General features: G+C 36.2%; 3 protein-coding genes and 2 long non-coding RNA genes across 9 annotated transcripts; 2 read left to right on the top strand and 3 right to left on the bottom strand.

Moving 5' to 3' along the window:
* Positions 1–766: 766 nt before the first annotated feature.
* On the bottom strand, positions 767–4,012 carry LOC111454046 (transcription and mRNA export factor SUS1). Of its 2 annotated transcripts, XM_023095329.1 has the most exons (6): positions 3,883–4,012; positions 3,652–3,739; positions 3,486–3,580; positions 3,042–3,118; positions 1,165–1,270; positions 767–1,068 (listed from the first exon to the last, which is right to left on the bottom strand). In XM_023095329.1, coding segments are annotated over exons 1-5 (336 nt in total). In that variant the 5' UTR covers positions 3,885–4,012; the 3' UTR covers positions 767–1,068; positions 1,165–1,196. The 2 variants fall into 2 exon arrangements, with proteins under 2 accessions (XP_022951097.1, XP_022951096.1); XM_023095328.1 differs by having other exon boundaries at positions 767–1,270.
* A 308-nt stretch (positions 4,013–4,320) lies between these two features.
* On the top strand, positions 4,321–5,486 carry LOC111454048. The gene is made up of 3 exons (XR_002712359.1): positions 4,321–4,622; positions 4,704–4,964; positions 5,404–5,486. It is a non-coding gene; the product is annotated as an uncharacterized LOC111454048 (long non-coding RNA).
* LOC111454042 (65-kDa microtubule-associated protein 8-like) lies at positions 5,111–9,582 on the bottom strand. 3 transcript variants are annotated; one of them, XM_023095320.1, is made up of 11 exons: positions 9,284–9,575; positions 9,008–9,211; positions 8,584–8,835; positions 8,279–8,491; positions 7,491–7,646; positions 7,252–7,411; positions 7,010–7,161; positions 6,841–6,928; positions 6,574–6,647; positions 5,905–5,979; positions 5,111–5,744 (listed from the first exon to the last, which is right to left on the bottom strand). In XM_023095320.1, exons 1-11 carry the CDS (start codon positions 9,365–9,367, stop codon positions 5,418–5,420), a joined length of 1,785 nt encoding a protein of 594 aa, XP_022951088.1. In that variant the 5' UTR covers positions 9,368–9,575; the 3' UTR covers positions 5,111–5,417. The 3 variants fall into 3 exon arrangements, 2 of the variants coding, with proteins under 2 accessions (XP_022951088.1, XP_022951089.1); XM_023095321.1 differs by having other exon boundaries at positions 5,111–5,741; positions 9,284–9,571; XR_002712356.1 differs by lacking the exons at positions 5,111–5,744; positions 5,905–5,979 and having other exon boundaries at positions 6,733–6,928; positions 9,284–9,582.
* LOC111454047 lies at positions 7,502–10,676 on the top strand. Of its 2 annotated transcripts, none has more exons than XR_002712357.1 (6): positions 7,502–7,594; positions 7,695–7,739; positions 8,388–8,517; positions 8,767–8,870; positions 8,975–9,127; positions 10,502–10,676. It is a non-coding gene; the product is annotated as an uncharacterized LOC111454047 (long non-coding RNA). The 2 variants fall into 2 exon arrangements; XR_002712358.1 differs by having other exon boundaries at positions 7,695–7,743.
* A 670-nt stretch (positions 10,677–11,346) lies between these two features.
* LOC111453975 (probable arabinosyltransferase ARAD1) lies at positions 11,347–14,165 on the bottom strand. The gene is made up of 4 exons (XM_023095231.1): positions 13,611–14,165; positions 12,858–13,154; positions 12,633–12,728; positions 11,347–12,187 (listed from the first exon to the last, which is right to left on the bottom strand). The coding sequence occupies exons 1-4, from the start codon at positions 14,082–14,084 to the stop codon at positions 11,765–11,767; spliced, it is 1,290 nt and encodes a 429-aa protein (XP_022950999.1). The 5' UTR covers positions 14,085–14,165; the 3' UTR covers positions 11,347–11,764.
* Positions 14,166–15,039: the final 874 nt, after the last annotated feature.

Here is a 15,039-nt window from a genome sequence, read left to right as displayed (position 1 = left end):
AAAAAAAAAAAAAAAAAAAAAACATTTTTTTACAAAATTAAAGAATTTTAATAATACTTTTAAAATTTTACATTAATACAATAATATTTTTGAAATATAGTACAAAATTTAGAAATAATTTTATTAATTTAGCCACAGAGTTGAATAGGGACACCCTTCAAATATTTGGCTCTTAATATGTTGTAATTGCATTCAGATTCATTTTTCGTTTTTAGTTTTAGATGGCCAAGGCTTCATTCATATTTATATTACATTTTGTCGAGGAAGAAAATGCTAGTAGGAGTACATCAATTTAATAAGGTTAATGAAGATCAAAGCAAAAAACATATTACAAGCAATATATAGTCAAAAGTCCAAATAAAAAGTATTCCCACAAGTAATGCTTATCAATTATCGATTCAAAACAAGAATCATATTTATATTAATACAATCATAGCACACCAAAAACAACGAAATAAAAATGACCATTTTTTACCTTCATTAGGAATCAATTAATACAAACATGTCAATATAAGCGTCTGTGTATACCATCAACCAAAAAATTAGACATTTGAATCATTCACATAATAAAAATAATAATAAATACAAATATGCCTTATTTTACTATGATTTTTGACTCGATCTTAAAACTAGTAAACAATGACCACCATGTATATATTATACATATATATCTCTATATCATATATATATAGACTAAAATTAATTTGAAAACATGGATCACCAGTTTCGTAAATGAAAGCACAAGAAACAAAAGCAAAGAAGTTGATAAGAGAAGTTGACAGTTGCATCTGCAAGCAATTGAACAAATCGAAAGACATACTACACCATCGAAGTAGCCAAATCAAGAGTTACAACAGACCAACTATTCGGTAAAACAGAGTTATCATCACGTGTTTCAGTGTCCTGTGTACTAAATAAAACTCAAACAGCTACCTTTTTACTTGCATTATACAACAAAACACTCACCAATCAGGATTTTGTTGACAGCGTATGAAGTTTATACAATGCATCATCATCCTCGGCAACCCGAAAATGGAACTTGACTTGGATTCTCCCAGCAGAAGCAATCTAATTTGATAAGAAAAAGTCCAAACCAATTCCATATATAGTGTAGAATAAGTGGTTTTAGCTGGTTTAGTAAGGGTAAGGGGATGAAGGAGATACTTTTTTAGTGGCTTGCAATGTTCTTGTGTATGTCAGATGGCTGTTGATGCAAGGAAAGATCGGATGCGCTGCAGCAGTTCGGCTTTCACTGAATCTGGAACTGAAGCTGCAAGACATCATTCGAACGAGAGTCATAATCGATTTTGGCAAGAAGAACCATCAATAAGATAAGACGATAATTAAACGTACACGAATCAAAACCCAACTCTGCAATCAGTGTGCACCAAGGGAGCAAGACAAGTAATGTTATGGTGAGAATCTTTTAACATGATGTGCATTTTTTTTTTACAAATCTGTGAGTGTTTTGGACCAGCTTGCACATACCTCAACTATTCCCACAGACAAAACTATCATGATATGCGAGGTTTAATTGGCAGATGGTTATGAAAGTCATCTTTATTATGGTCCTTTAGGTGCAGTTTCAAGATGCCTAACGGTTGCAAAATTATGGATTCAGTGCTAAAACTGATGGGGGCGTCCCTCATGACAACCAGGGAAAACCCCTAGGTGACTTGAATTCATTCTCTTCCGTGTTAAGCCGGTTCTTTGGAACGGTGTGAAAATCAAGCTTAGGTAGGAGTTGTGGAGGATTTCTTCTAGATTCTTACCGACTTGTTTCAGAATATCCCTCGATAACGAAACACATATGCACACTTTGTGTCTACTTTCTATCAACCAAGCTTAACTCGTAAGATATATAAAAGACCTGCAATATTGCTCTTGAACTTTTTTTCTGAAACTTTCTTTTAGTGGATGTTTTTTTTATCAATCATTCTCCAAGACCTAAGACCTGATTCGACTCCTTGTAATTTGATTAGATTTGAAGGAATTCTTCCAACGTAAAGGCTTTCCTACTGTTGTTGATTTTTTCATGAGATTGAAAGCTATGATCTCATATATTGATTCAGAAGGCCTACTCATATTTGATAACAACAATTTAGTGTACTTCAAGATATGGGGTAATACGTAATAGTTGTTGGGAATGTTGCGAGCACATGGATCTTAAAGGGACAGGTCATGCAGATGAAGTTTGTTTGTTGAACCTCATCTTGGGCCATGAGAGGACTAAAACATGGAGCCTTTCTAGAATACATAAATATGGAGTTTTCTTCCATCATATGTATTGATTTTTAGATAATGTGTCAGGTCAGGATCCTTTCGGCAGGGGAAAGAGATCAACCACACACTTAATGCACAGTATCTAAATCACTAGTAGTTAGCAGCAAGCTATCATATTTTATTTACGAAAGTATTCAACTACAAAATAACCATTAAACAGTTGAGTGTAGATCCAAGTTCAATTAAAGTCAAGAATTCTTGCACAAATCAGCATAAAAGCATAAACAGGATCCCAATCTTTTACCATATAAAAAACAAAAAGACAATGACATCAAGAGTGAGCGCCATGATCGCCAAAAGAGTCGTGTTCTCACAATTTTCATGATTTCACAAGCTCGATATGACAATATGCATATAGAGTAACACACATTTTAGACCATAATAAAAGAAGCACGGGATATTAAAACCCGATGATAATTTCCAATTTATAGATCATGTATAGCATTAGGAGTATAATGAAGTATTGATCCCACTTCTATATAAAGGGGAGAACAAGATGAAATAAAACCCAGACTTCCAGAATAAGCAACTTATTGCTATTGGTCCAAGAAGCTGATAATGAAATACAAACAGGTGGGAGGAGTTATTGCAATGCCAGATGCCTAGAACTGTTTGCTGCATTATGCCGTTACTGAAGTTCTTAGATTAAAAAATCATTCAATCTTTTAATTTCAGGTCGAATGATAGAAATTTGTTGGGAGATTTATGATAAATGCAACCAATAGCAACCGCTTCTAGAATGGTAAGTGATAACAAACCTCTGCCTTTAGGAGTAATGACCTGCACAAGGTCATCCACACTAACATTGTTCCTTCCTTTCTTCCTTACATACGCCCTGGAGAAACAATAGGGAGATAAAAGTTAGCCTCGGAACTGAAAGAATTAATATGAGCATATAGCACAGCTCCAGTTTCCGTTTGAATTAATTTCGAAGCTATCTTTACACGTAAAGCCATGCACTCCAGCTTTGTAGGAAGTAATTTCCAATATCACCATCTCGACTGAACAAGAATACACATACTACTGATTTTTCTTTCAACAACTTCTCGTTAATTAACGACTAATACCTAAACCTAATTTGTATCTAGACTGGCAACGAAACAACGGAACAGGAATGAACACAGATTTCAAGAAATTTTTTGAAACAATAATTCGATAGATGAAATGAATGAATACAAAAGAGAGTAGTAGGTAGAGGAAACCTGCAAAGTGCTTTCATCTCATCTTTCCAGCCGCATTCGATGAGCCTTTCTCTCAAAAGCTCTTTTAACCGCTCCTTTTCGCCACTTTCAATCAGCTACGCACAACGAAACGATGAAATTGAGTCAAAATCCAACAGAAAACAAACGAACCGAATAAACTTCAGACCTTGATATTGATTGTTTCTTGAAAAGTAGGCTGCTGTTCTCGATCATCCTCCGGTTCGGGCGTTGGAGGCCGATTAATGGAAGTCCTCCTGTCGCGCCACAAATTAGGGCATCGCAATTATAGCCATAGAGTGAAGCTTCAACAATTAGGCCCATGGATGCGAAAATTTCAATTTCCAAAAGTGACGATCTGATGAAAGACGACATGAAATCTGGCTTATGATACACTTACATTTTATTGGAAGGATTGTGATAAGAGATTCTTCAAAAGTTTCACTTTCACGGCGACAGAGCCCGTCCAACGACTCAAGCGACTCGCCAGCTGACTGGAGACGACGAGCACCGGCGAGTCTATTAATCTTATCTATTTATATATTTATAGTTTTTTAGACTAAATTGTAAACGAAACATTAAAAAATTATTGCAACTAAAAAAATAAAAAGGGACATTATTTGAACAATAAATAAAATTTATGGGTATTTTTTGGTAACATAATAAATATGAAAAAAATTAATAAATTATTAAAAAAAACGTATATTATTAATAATAATAATAAATATATATTATAATATTATTTAGTTGTAAAATATATGATTCTATCTATTAAGAGAAAACTAATTTTAAGCTTTTTTTAAAAATAATTATCAGAAGTGAAATTAAAATTAGGGAGTAAATTTATATTTTAACCCAAACTTATAATATCCCGCCGGGAAAAAACCTCTGAAGGATCCTTAAATGCCGAAAGAGCCCCTGTAACTTTGCGAAAAAAACCCACCCATACTGCGCGAACCAAACATTAGTTCAGGGTTATTATCGTCATGTTAAAGTTTCGAGACACATCATTCCCGCCATCGAATTTTTGCAGGTCATACAGATTCCGGGAATGGCGGTAAGAGAAATCCGGCGGGGCTATCCGTCTGGGATTTCCGATGGGACGAGTGAAGATGATGATGAAGATCGATAAGGACATCGGTAAAGTGAATTCAGAAGCCCTGCTTATAGTCTCATGCGCCACCGAGGTCTTCCTCAAGCTTTTTGCTGAAAAATCTGCAGATGTCGCCGCTGAGAAGAAACGGAAGATCGTGAAGCTTGAACACATCGGAATCATCGTCAAGAGGCATCGGCTGATGAGTGATTTTCTCCTCGATTCGCTTCCTCTTCCATCTCAGCCGTAGGATGCTCCGGCGAAGGATGAGAATCGCACTTGCACTGTCGTCGGTGAACCGCTTCCTGAAAGAACCCGTCGAATCGATGATTTCTTTCGCCGGCCAGCAAAGACCACGTCATAGGCGATCAGTTTTCATCCTATAAAAGGTATTGTTTAATTTTTTTGCGTTTGTTTGCTGTCAAGTCCATATTTTACGATTACACGAGAAAACTTGTTTGTTTCTGAACATTAGACACTTTTAAGTTATCCATTTGAAGAAATTGTCATCTAAATATCTCAAAAGAAGGACAAAAATCAAAAGAGTGAACTGAATAGATGCAATTAAGATGAAATTTGATACAATGTAGACAATCAAAATGAGGGGTGGTTGATTTTCACTCTCTATTTATAAACATTATCTGGGAAATCGAGATGGGATCTGTACAGGAAAGATCAATTGGAATAAAAAGGAAATTCAAAGATAGAATAAATACTCGAGTATCTTCTCTATCCTCTTTTAAGACATAAGCTTATTTGAAGGCTACAATGGTTCTCTCAAACTTTATTCTGTGGGATTATCTTTATGAATGACATTTGAGCTTGAAGTCGTGTAGTGAACTCTAAGGAGATATGGGGCCAGAAAATGTGGATACCACTGAAGCTGTTTCATCTCTGATCTGAGAAACAAGGTTGTGCCGAAGAGGCGTATGCTGTTCAGGTGAGGTTTTCCCTTCCTTCATGAAAGAGGTGCCTACATTTGCTGAATTTGTGCTGTTTGATCCCAATTGCTGGATTCCTAGAGAAAGCCTTCTGTTCAAAGTTATGGCATTGCTATAACCTCCATTAATGCTAGCATTTGAAAGACGCCGACTGCTGGTGCTTGGTCTTGATCCATAGAAGCTTTCTGGCTCGATTGCTACCTGGGTTTGAAATTTTTTCTTCTCCTGCTAGAAAAATTATCATTAACCGTCTAAAGACCATTGCTAAAGCTTTTTTCTGCTGATTAGTTCAAATTATGTGATGGGGTTATGGGGAAAGAAGAGATCCTCTTTCAGCATGTTAATGATCCATATTTAAAAGTCCGCAGCAGGGTAACGTTGTACTTACTCTTAGTCTCATCTTCTCTTCCTCTTTTTCCTGTCTCAGGGCATTATATTCCTCCAGCATTGCTAGCAAAGGCACCTGAAGATAGGACACATGTCTTCACGAAAGTAACGGATAATTTGGTATTTTTAGGATGGAGGGAGATGCAAAGAAGAACTGGGTTCCTTTTTATATACATATTTTATGGAGAAGGCGAGGATGTTGTGATGGCTCACGCCCACCGCTAGCAGATATTGTCTTCTTTCGGGTGTTTCTTCCGGACTTTTTCAAGATTTTTAAAATGCGTCTATTAGGGAGAGATTTTCACACTCTTTTAAAGAATGTTTCATTCTCCTCTCCAACCGACGTGGGATCTCACAATATTGGGGGTACCAAATCGATTGGAGAGAGGAACGAGTGCCAACGAGGATGCTGAGTCCCGAAAGGGGCGGATTGTGAGACCCTATATCGGTTGGAGAGGCGAACGAAACATTCTTTATAAGGATGTGAAAATCTCTCCCTAGCAGACACGTTTTAAAAACCATATCTAATAGGGTTTATCGAATATCTCACCGTATTAGGTTCTTAGTTGCATGCTTTTAGAATATCATTCATGAAACTTATAATCATATTCTCAAATGATGATTAGCACGTGACAAGAACAGCATTGTTGAAAGGCATTATATAGCTTACCTCATCATACAAGAACACTTTACTTCGTTCTGCCTCCCAGCTCTTAGTCTTTGCCAAGAGCAATTCCACCAAAGCTGCAGTTTACATAATTTTCAAGAGGAGAAAAATAATGAAGTCATATGAAATCCTATTTATATGTTCAAATTTCAAGAAGCTCACATCTCTTTGGCTTGGAAAGATATTGTACCGAAAGATGGTCTGGCCAATTTAACACAGCCCATCTTTAAAGCCTTCCTTGCAGTTCATGGAAATTATTGCTGATATTACCTGGAATTTTGTTGACTGTTATTCTTGCTCGTTCTGCACGTCTGAGATTCTTGTGAGCACCTCTGCTGACTGAGTATCGGCTTTGGTCCTGAAAGCTCAATAATTACTACTTATGACTAAGATTTCAGTCAAGTAATTGTCTTTTATAGCTTGCAGGAAAATTACCAACCATGCTATATTCTTCCAACCACCGCTCTTCATCACATGCTAGCATCCATTTCTCAACTTTCTCCATTATAGTCTTCCGGCTAGATGCTTCTTCTTTTGCTCTTGATATTTGTTCATCCATGCTTGTTAGGAGATTGACATGATCAATTTCCCCTTTGGCAGTACATAGAAGTTAGTATCTGGATAATAGATTTGCATAAAGTATATGATATTCCCTATCATTGATGTCATTACGCACTGTACCAGAATTTATAAGATTTATGATCTTTTCCATTTCTAATCTTGAAGGTATCTCCATGTGCGATTTGTTGCATATATCTTCCAGCTCTTTCTGTTTCTTGATAAATAGCTCTTTCATCATGCTTGCTTTCAGTTGATCAAGTCTCTTGACTTCAGCCTCAGCCTTGAATTTTTTTTTTTTCACATAATTAGCACCTAATTCATTAAATCTTTTATTTACCATTACCTCACGTCTGTCGTACCTGCTCAATTATATATAACGCAAGGCTCCCAGGATCAGATATTTCAGGTGATGAAACTGATAATAGTCGAATTACATGGGAAAATAATCGGCGATCGCCATAAGGTGAATCCATAAGATCCCACAAGTTTGTCAATGCTTTCCCTAGATTGTGAAGCTGCAGAAAACATTGCAGAAATTTATCAAATAATGTTTTGTTTTACAGTATTGGAGCAGTTGGCATTTGAAGATTCAAAGAATCAGTTTAAATGTAGGTACGCTACAACTCTTGGTTTTGATGACTTTTACTATTTTGATACAACAATAACAGTTGTGTTTCAGTTGGTTGTTATGATTTTATGCTTTTGGTAACCTTGAACAATTATGCTACCAATCAGATTTTGCTAATAGGTACTGTTCTCCTGAGGCGGTTTTCACTTGCGGGCTTTCCCTCAAAGTTTTAAAACTCGTCTACTAATAGAGGTTTCCATACTCTTATAAGAAATGATTTGTTCCCCTCTTCAGCCGATGTGGGATCTCACAATCCACTCCCCTTGGGAGCCAGCGTCCTCGCTGGCACATCGTCTGGTGTCTGATTTTGATACCGTTTGTAACAGCCCAAGACCACTGCTAGCAGATATTGTTCTCTTTAGGCGGCTTTCCCTTCTAGGCTCCCCTCAAGATTTTAAAACGCGTCTACTAGGGAGAGGTTTCTACATTCTTATGAGAAATGTTTTGTTCCCCTCTCCAACCGATGTAAGATCTCGATGTAGCATAAATATGTTGTTTGGTAAGTATAAGTTTCATCACCTTTTCAAGCCGTTGCTGCTTTTCTTCTTTAAGAGACTCCACCGTGCGTTTAAGCTTTTCTAAAATGGAGTCGCTAATGTTTTTTGATCTTCCAAATGGCTCATCCAAGCTTGGGTGAATCTTGGTGATGATCGTGGAAGCATCTATCCCCAACGTTGCAGACAGTTTATGGACTGTGTCTATATATTTCTCCACTCTCTGAAGCCTTTCATTCTGTCAAAGAAAATCGAAAAGAATTGGTGTGTAAACGAACTTAGAAGTTGAAAATATTAAGTAGATCTTAATTTTATGGCTCAAATTTGCACCTTTTCACTGTGAAGTCTCTGTAACTCATTCTGATATTCCTCAAGTTTCTTCAGAGAAAGATCATTCTCATTCACTATGACAATAGGAGTGGAATCATCATTTTCATTCACTATTTCTGCAGAAATTTTCAGGATTTGTCCTTGTACGTCTCTGAACTGTTTCATCCTCTCCTCTTTTCTCAGCCGCATCTCCCTCAGAGCTGGAGTTATGGAATCAAGCTGCTCTTTCAAAGTTCCCGTCATCTTTTCTGGCTGATCAGACACGTCCAATCAACATATACTATTGGGTGAGAACTTCGGTCATATCATATCATATCATATTTACATATAAAAATGATTGATGTTATGATTATATCATGATAGCTGAGCATTTAAGTTGTGATTTGAACAGATGGAACAAGTTTGGAGGATAATCATTGCGTACCCGTCCAGGAAGAGAACGTTCTCCAAGGGACAACAGAAGATGCGTAAACTCAGCCTCGGCTTCTGCAAGTTCTTGATGAAGTCGAGATCTCGACACGTTTGCGCCATCAACTTTTTTCCGGTAAACTTCTAGACATTCCTGTTCTAAATCCAGAAGAACTTTCTCTCTGTCAAACTGATCTTCTCCCACTTCGTCCCAAATCATCTGTTATCATTAGTTTACTTAAAGAAAGAAACAAATAAAGAAAGAAAGAAAAGAAAAATTCAACGTCCATGCCTGCAACTCCTTAAGTAGATATCCACATGAGGTTTCAAGCATAGTGGAACTTCGCATTCCAATTGGGGTTTGAAATGAAGCCATCCTTTCTTGGAAACTTTGGATTGGATTAGATTGGATTGTTTTCCTGAACCTCAAGCCTGCAAAGTTTGAGGTAATCAACTGAAAGTGCAGGAAAAGCTTGAAGTGGGTTGGAGAAAGAGAAAGTGAGAGAGAGGTGAGTTTTAGTTTTTGCTTAAACGACAAGCGTAGGGTGTCTGTGACAGAGGGTGGGTATTATGCGTTGTGTGTATGCTTCAGTTTCAAGGATCGTCATTTATTGTGAGACCCTCCATCGGTTAGGAAAGATAACAAAACATTTTTTATAAGGGCGTGGAAACCTCTCTCTAGCATATGTGTTTTAAAAATCTTAAGGAGAAACCCGAAAGAGAAAGCCCAAAAAAAACAATATCTACCGGCAGTAGACTAACCTTCCTCTTTCCTTTTCTCCCTCCATATCATTTCTTCTTCCATTTTATTAACCATTAAGACAGCAAGTCTCCGTCTACCTCCATTAATAAGATGGTCTCTCTTATTCCAAGTCCTTCTCACTCCTACGCCTCTTTACACTCTCTCCTCCTTTAGCACCTCCCAAAAAAAAAAAAAAACTAAAGCCTTGATTCTCAAGCAATCAATATGATTATGAATACAAAATTAGCCTTACTTTGTGTGGCAATCAAAGACAGTAGGATCAAACACTTGTCTTACAGCGGAAACCCTAAATTTCGAGTCATATGGCGTTTCAACCTAGTTTCAACAATACACTTTTCGAATCGAGAAAGCGGGACTACTTGTTGACGATGCATATTAGAACTCATTAAAGCATGATTTGCATCATTATGTTCGATAAAAGGAATGAGGAAAGCTCCACCCATTCAATAGTCGAGAATTCTTGACGCTATCGAGCTAGAACACGCAAGCTAGCCATTCATAGCTTGATGAACAAAATGATAAGTGGAATGATTGTCATGTTTAGTGAGACAAATGGTGTTGGTTGGTTATGTACATTAAAATTTCGATCTACGTTAGTTTGAAACAGAGCTTGCTTTATATTATTTGCTGCAAAAACAAGATTTTGCTTTCCTCAAATTTCTAATTGTAGGTTTGTTTGTTTGTTTGTTCTCACCTTTTTCTGCCTTTGTTTTTTTATAATTATTATTACTTGTTCTTTCTTATCAGGTCGAAAGTAGAACGGAGAGAGGTTAGGGATACCAAGAGTGTGAAGGACTCAAATGAAACTGATAAAGACATTGGCGTTAGTGACTTCACAGCTTGAAGAACTTAGAACACAAAACTCAAACCAACGAATTGCTTCCTCCATAGGTATTGTTATATTATATGCATTACATCCAAATATTACATATACTTCTTTATTCTTGATATCTATATATCTATATATATATATATATATATATATATATATATATATATAAATTCAAGTACAATGAAGGTATAATTAAGAGCTTTAAAAGATTGAGGATTGACCAGTGGGGACCACCTCCACATTTAGCTTAAAGTAAGAAATTATAGCTTAATTTATATTATTACACTTTTTTATGTTAAAGATCATATAAATGAGAATTAAATGGACATATTGGGTCCAATCTTTACAGCCATTTGAGGAACTTTAGCATTATTAAGGCATATATTCTGAATTAAATTATAGAATTTCTTACTTTTTGTTGCTGTTAAGTCCCAACAAACTGATTTGAACGTTGGAATTAATATAATTAATACCATATACTTGAACAAATATCGTCTTTTATTATTATTATTATTATTATGATTTGGGTTAAATTAGGTTAAATTGTACGATATATTACAATTATTATACCTTTATGCTTCGAATTTAAAAAAAAAAAACTTGAACTTTGAATTTCACTTTTTTTTTAATAAAAGTAAATCATTTTAATAATATTAAAAGGTATTATTAAATAATTCTAACTACTTGCTAATTATTGCATTTATCATAAGTACGATACATCTGTTTCACTAAAAGCAAATGAAGATGAAATACAGCGTAATGATGCCAATATTTTGTAACCTAATTAATTTGTATAACTGCAAGAATACAATATCTATAACCATTTTGGATCTTACGACAATTACATGATCCAAGCCATGAAAATACAAAAGAATTCCTATTACAAACAGCCTGCTCAAAAACAAAATCCCCAAAATTTCTCAAAATGTTCTATACAAGCCTGCCTCCACAATTAGAACACTCTCAAGCCAGTCAAGCTCATGAGCCATGTTACAAGGGTGGTCTCATTTTTTTTTATAAAGAATGTGAAACTACAACTGAATATGAATCTACGAAGCTTGAGACGAGGAAGGAGGAAGATTATCGAAATCAGCAGCGGAAAGTTGATGATTTACTTTGAATTGTTAGGAAAGTGAGAGTTGAGAGATGCTGTACCAGAGAAAACAGGCCAACAGTGTTCATCTTCTTCGCCACCAGTCCGGGATTTTCAACCGTCTGCTTCGGTGAACAGCAAGTTTGACAGCGGGAAGCCTGTGCTTAACCTGTCTCCATAACATGTTGACGGCATCTTCCTTTTCAGGAGGGTACTGAAATTCATAGTGAAGGGAAATATTCTTTAGTTGCTTCCACATTTCAATCCATCTCTCCTTAGGAAATTGCCTGAGTTTATCAACCATGTAACCAGGTTGCAGTGCCTCTTCGAATGAAAAAAACAACGAGAATCGAGTGTAGTCAATTTCATCCTCAAATGGCAGCTCTATTTGATCACTAACAATGACGGGAACACAGTGGCTTACGATAGCATCGAATAGCCGACAAGATGATGGCGTGTCTCCTGCGGGATGCAGGCAGAACTTTGATGAACGCATCCCTTCAGAAGACTGGTGTAACAGAAGAATAGAAAAGAATGAGATACACTGGACTTTTTTATTGATTCCTTACCATAAAACCTTACACAGAACAGACCTACCCATATGAAAACAAACTTTTCTTCTTCAAAAAATTCATTTGTCTTGGTGAGCAAAGGGAAGGAACCTAGGCTCTACCCACAGAAGAGAAATTCAAAAGGTAAAAATAGTATACTGTTCACAAAATTATCTTGTCTCTTGGACCTCTAACCTTCTCTTCCTACCATCCAAAACCACCCCATTTTTAGATTAGACATGAGAAAAAAGATTATGGGCTTTTGCTTGAAAGCATACAACAAGTATTGATACGAAAAATGGTTCGAGTTTAAAGCAGCAGAGTAGAATGCACAAAGTTTTTCCAATACAAATGGTCAAATGGAAATTATTTAGCAATAAGCTAACTGCGCCTACATCATACCGTTTTTATGCTTTTCTCCGTTGCAGCGCTACGTTCATAGTGAACATCATCGTAACCATCTAATATCTTAGCCAGTTTGACACGAATAATTCCATCCTGAAACATGTTGATAGGAAATATCAGTTACTACAATTACAAGTCAAAACACAGCTCTCCTTCCCCAAGAAAAGAATCCCATTTTGGAATGGGAGGGTATGTATCAGCCATGAAACCTTAGTCACTTACATCTTTTCTGAACGTCTTTCCCTGAAAGAAGAGTAATGTCTTCCGAGACTCGAATGGATCCTGAGGGTCATCATCAATGAAAGAACTCACGACATGCACATACGGAGCTACCACGTCTTTTCCCAAATTCGACATGGCTTTTGGATATCGGCCGAAATCCACTACAATTTGTATCAAGGCATTCACCTGGTCTCGGAGAAATCTGAAGGCATTAGGATGTGTCATGGGAATGACATGGTCTCTACCCCTAGACCTCTGCCAATACTTAGATTCGCTCAAGAATTTCATAAGTTCGATCTGAGGAAACATCAGTAAGCCAATCAATTGACTGAAGTACAATTCACTTTATCTACATGACTCTGAGGAAACACAGGATTTGCATCTTTCTGATCATATAAACTAACATGTCTATCCCTGATCTGAAAATTCACTCAATCTGAGATGATTAAACTGTATCGGATTCACTTTTAAGTAAGAATACAGTAGAGCTTTCCCCCTTTACATCCACTTGCTCATTGTAAAGCCATCAACAGAAGCGTAGATGGAAAAATTGAATATCATCACAATCCAAGAACTGCAATAGAATCAGCTAAATGTAGCACAATCAATGTGAAACATACTAGACATGCTATAGTTAAAGCGTCCAATGCCTTAATAGAGGATATTGCAATGCTCTAAATAAGGAATTGATAAGAAACTACATAATTCCACAAGAGTCACGGACTTAAAACTGTATAACCAAGTACAAGGTACCTGCAATAGGTGATCAATCTCCTTGGCCGGATCGGTCATGTTGTGTCCATGTGAATTGAAACTCAAGGAAGAGAAAAACGGCACAAAGAAGGCATCGGCATTCTCTGGATCCATGATTCTAACCACGTCTCTGCCATCGCCAGCACCTTCATGTATAAGCGAACCCATCATCCAATACTCCACACTATGCTGCCGCTTCAACCCCCAGTTTTTGGGCCATGGCGGCCAAGTGGAGGCGGTGACTGGAGTCTGGTCCAAGTTTCGGCGATTCATAATCCCGACATTAAAACGACGGGGAAGATCGTACATGTACACCCGGAGAGGAGAGTCGGCGGCACATGGGAAGGGGGAAATTGGCTGAGACTGAAGCAGAGTGAAGAAGTGCGATCTGATGTCGACGGTTCCGACGAGAACTAAACAAGAAATGAAGAAGATGACTGAAAATACGAGGAACAATGTAGCTTTTCGATGCATTTCCGGAGATCATCGCCCGCAAATTCTCTCTGAACCGAGTTCTTGTGAATTATAACCAGACGGTTCGTTTCTCGGTTGCGTTCAAAAGAGGACGATTTATTATTAACTTGGATAAATTATGGAAATTACCATTCAAAAATACCCGTGAATATTAAATTCCAAAAGTACCCCTCATTTTTTAATCTAAATATCATTAAAAATATATATATATATATATATACATAAATTTTGAAAATTTCAATAATAACTTTAAATTAAAAAAAATAAAAATATTTGTTTGATAGTAATTTACTTCAAATATGCTTTTATTATTAATACCATATTTAAAAAATAACTATAAATTTTTAAAGGTAGTATTAACGACAGTTACTTTAATAAAAATAATTTAACCATTTTTTTACCATTAATATATGGACGAAAATCGTCTAACTAGATCATGATTTTGCGACTGCGGTCTACTATGATATGATTTATCATATCAATCATAGTTAACGGAAGTTATGGTGTATGATGGTCTTAATTTGTACTCTTATCTAAAATTGATTCCTTACGTGGTAATAAAGCATATTTCTTTAAAAAAAAGTGATAAAAAGGCAAGAAAAACATCAAATAAAAGAAATATATTCCAGCACGACATAATATAGTTGGCCCACCAACTTAAGTCAGAACAATGTTTGTCAAGGGACAAATTATTCTATTATCTTATCCTTAAAATTAGTTAATATAGTTTTTTAAATTTATCACCTACTCCACTATTTCTCTTATATATTAATTGACTTAAAACTACTTTTATTTATTTATTTATTTATTTTTTACGATTTTGTAGAATAATTTTGAATAATTATAACACTTAAAATCACCCAACAAACTTATTTGGATGCATCCCGATTCCAAAATCCCTTTCTGAGCACGCAATCGTCACCATACACAAAAATCCAAAAGTTATTAGATGCCA

Source organism: Cucurbita moschata, unplaced genomic scaffold (genome assembly GCF_002738365.1).
Source record: "Cucurbita moschata cultivar Rifu unplaced genomic scaffold, Cmos_1.0 Cmo_Scf00016, whole genome shotgun sequence".
NCBI lineage: Eukaryota > Viridiplantae > Streptophyta > Magnoliopsida > Cucurbitales > Cucurbitaceae > Cucurbita > Cucurbita moschata.
This window is presented reverse-complemented; position numbering and strand designations above follow the sequence as displayed.

What these genes read in the sequence shown, in the direction of transcription:
- LOC111453975 (XM_023095231.1), bottom strand. Translation starts at nt 14,084, where the DNA reads ATGCATCGAAAAGCTACATTGTTCCTCGTATTTTCAGTCATCTTCTTC. An exon ending in GAAAGACGTTCAGAAAAGAT is followed by an intron (nt 12,729 to 12,857) that starts GTAAGTGACTAA and finishes AACATGTTTCAG; the next exon opens with GATGGAATTATTCGTGTCAA. An exon ending in CGGAGAAAAGCATAAAAACG is followed by an intron (nt 12,188 to 12,632) that starts GTATGATGTAGG and finishes CTGTTACACCAG; the next exon opens with TCTTCTGAAGGGATGCGTTC.
- LOC111454046 (XM_023095328.1), bottom strand. An exon ending in AAGAAACAATCAATATCAAG is followed by an intron (nt 3,581 to 3,651) that starts GTCTGAAGTTTA and finishes CGTTGTGCGTAG; the next exon opens with CTGATTGAAAGTGGCGAAAA. An exon ending in GAGATGAAAGCACTTTGCAG is followed by an intron (nt 3,119 to 3,485) that starts GTTTCCTCTACC and finishes TTGTTTCTCCAG; the next exon opens with GGCGTATGTAAGGAAGAAAG.
- LOC111454042 (XM_023095320.1), bottom strand. Translation starts at nt 9,367, where the DNA reads ATGGCTTCATTTCAAACCCCAATTGGAATGCGAAGTTCCACTATGCTT. An exon ending in AGCAGCAACGGCTTGAAAAG is followed by an intron (nt 7,647 to 8,278) that starts GTGATGAAACTT and finishes TGTTTTCTGCAG; the next exon opens with CTTCACAATCTAGGGAAAGC. An exon ending in CATAAATCTTATAAATTCTG is followed by an intron (nt 7,162 to 7,251) that starts GTACAGTGCGTA and finishes GTACTGCCAAAG; the next exon opens with GGGAAATTGATCATGTCAAT.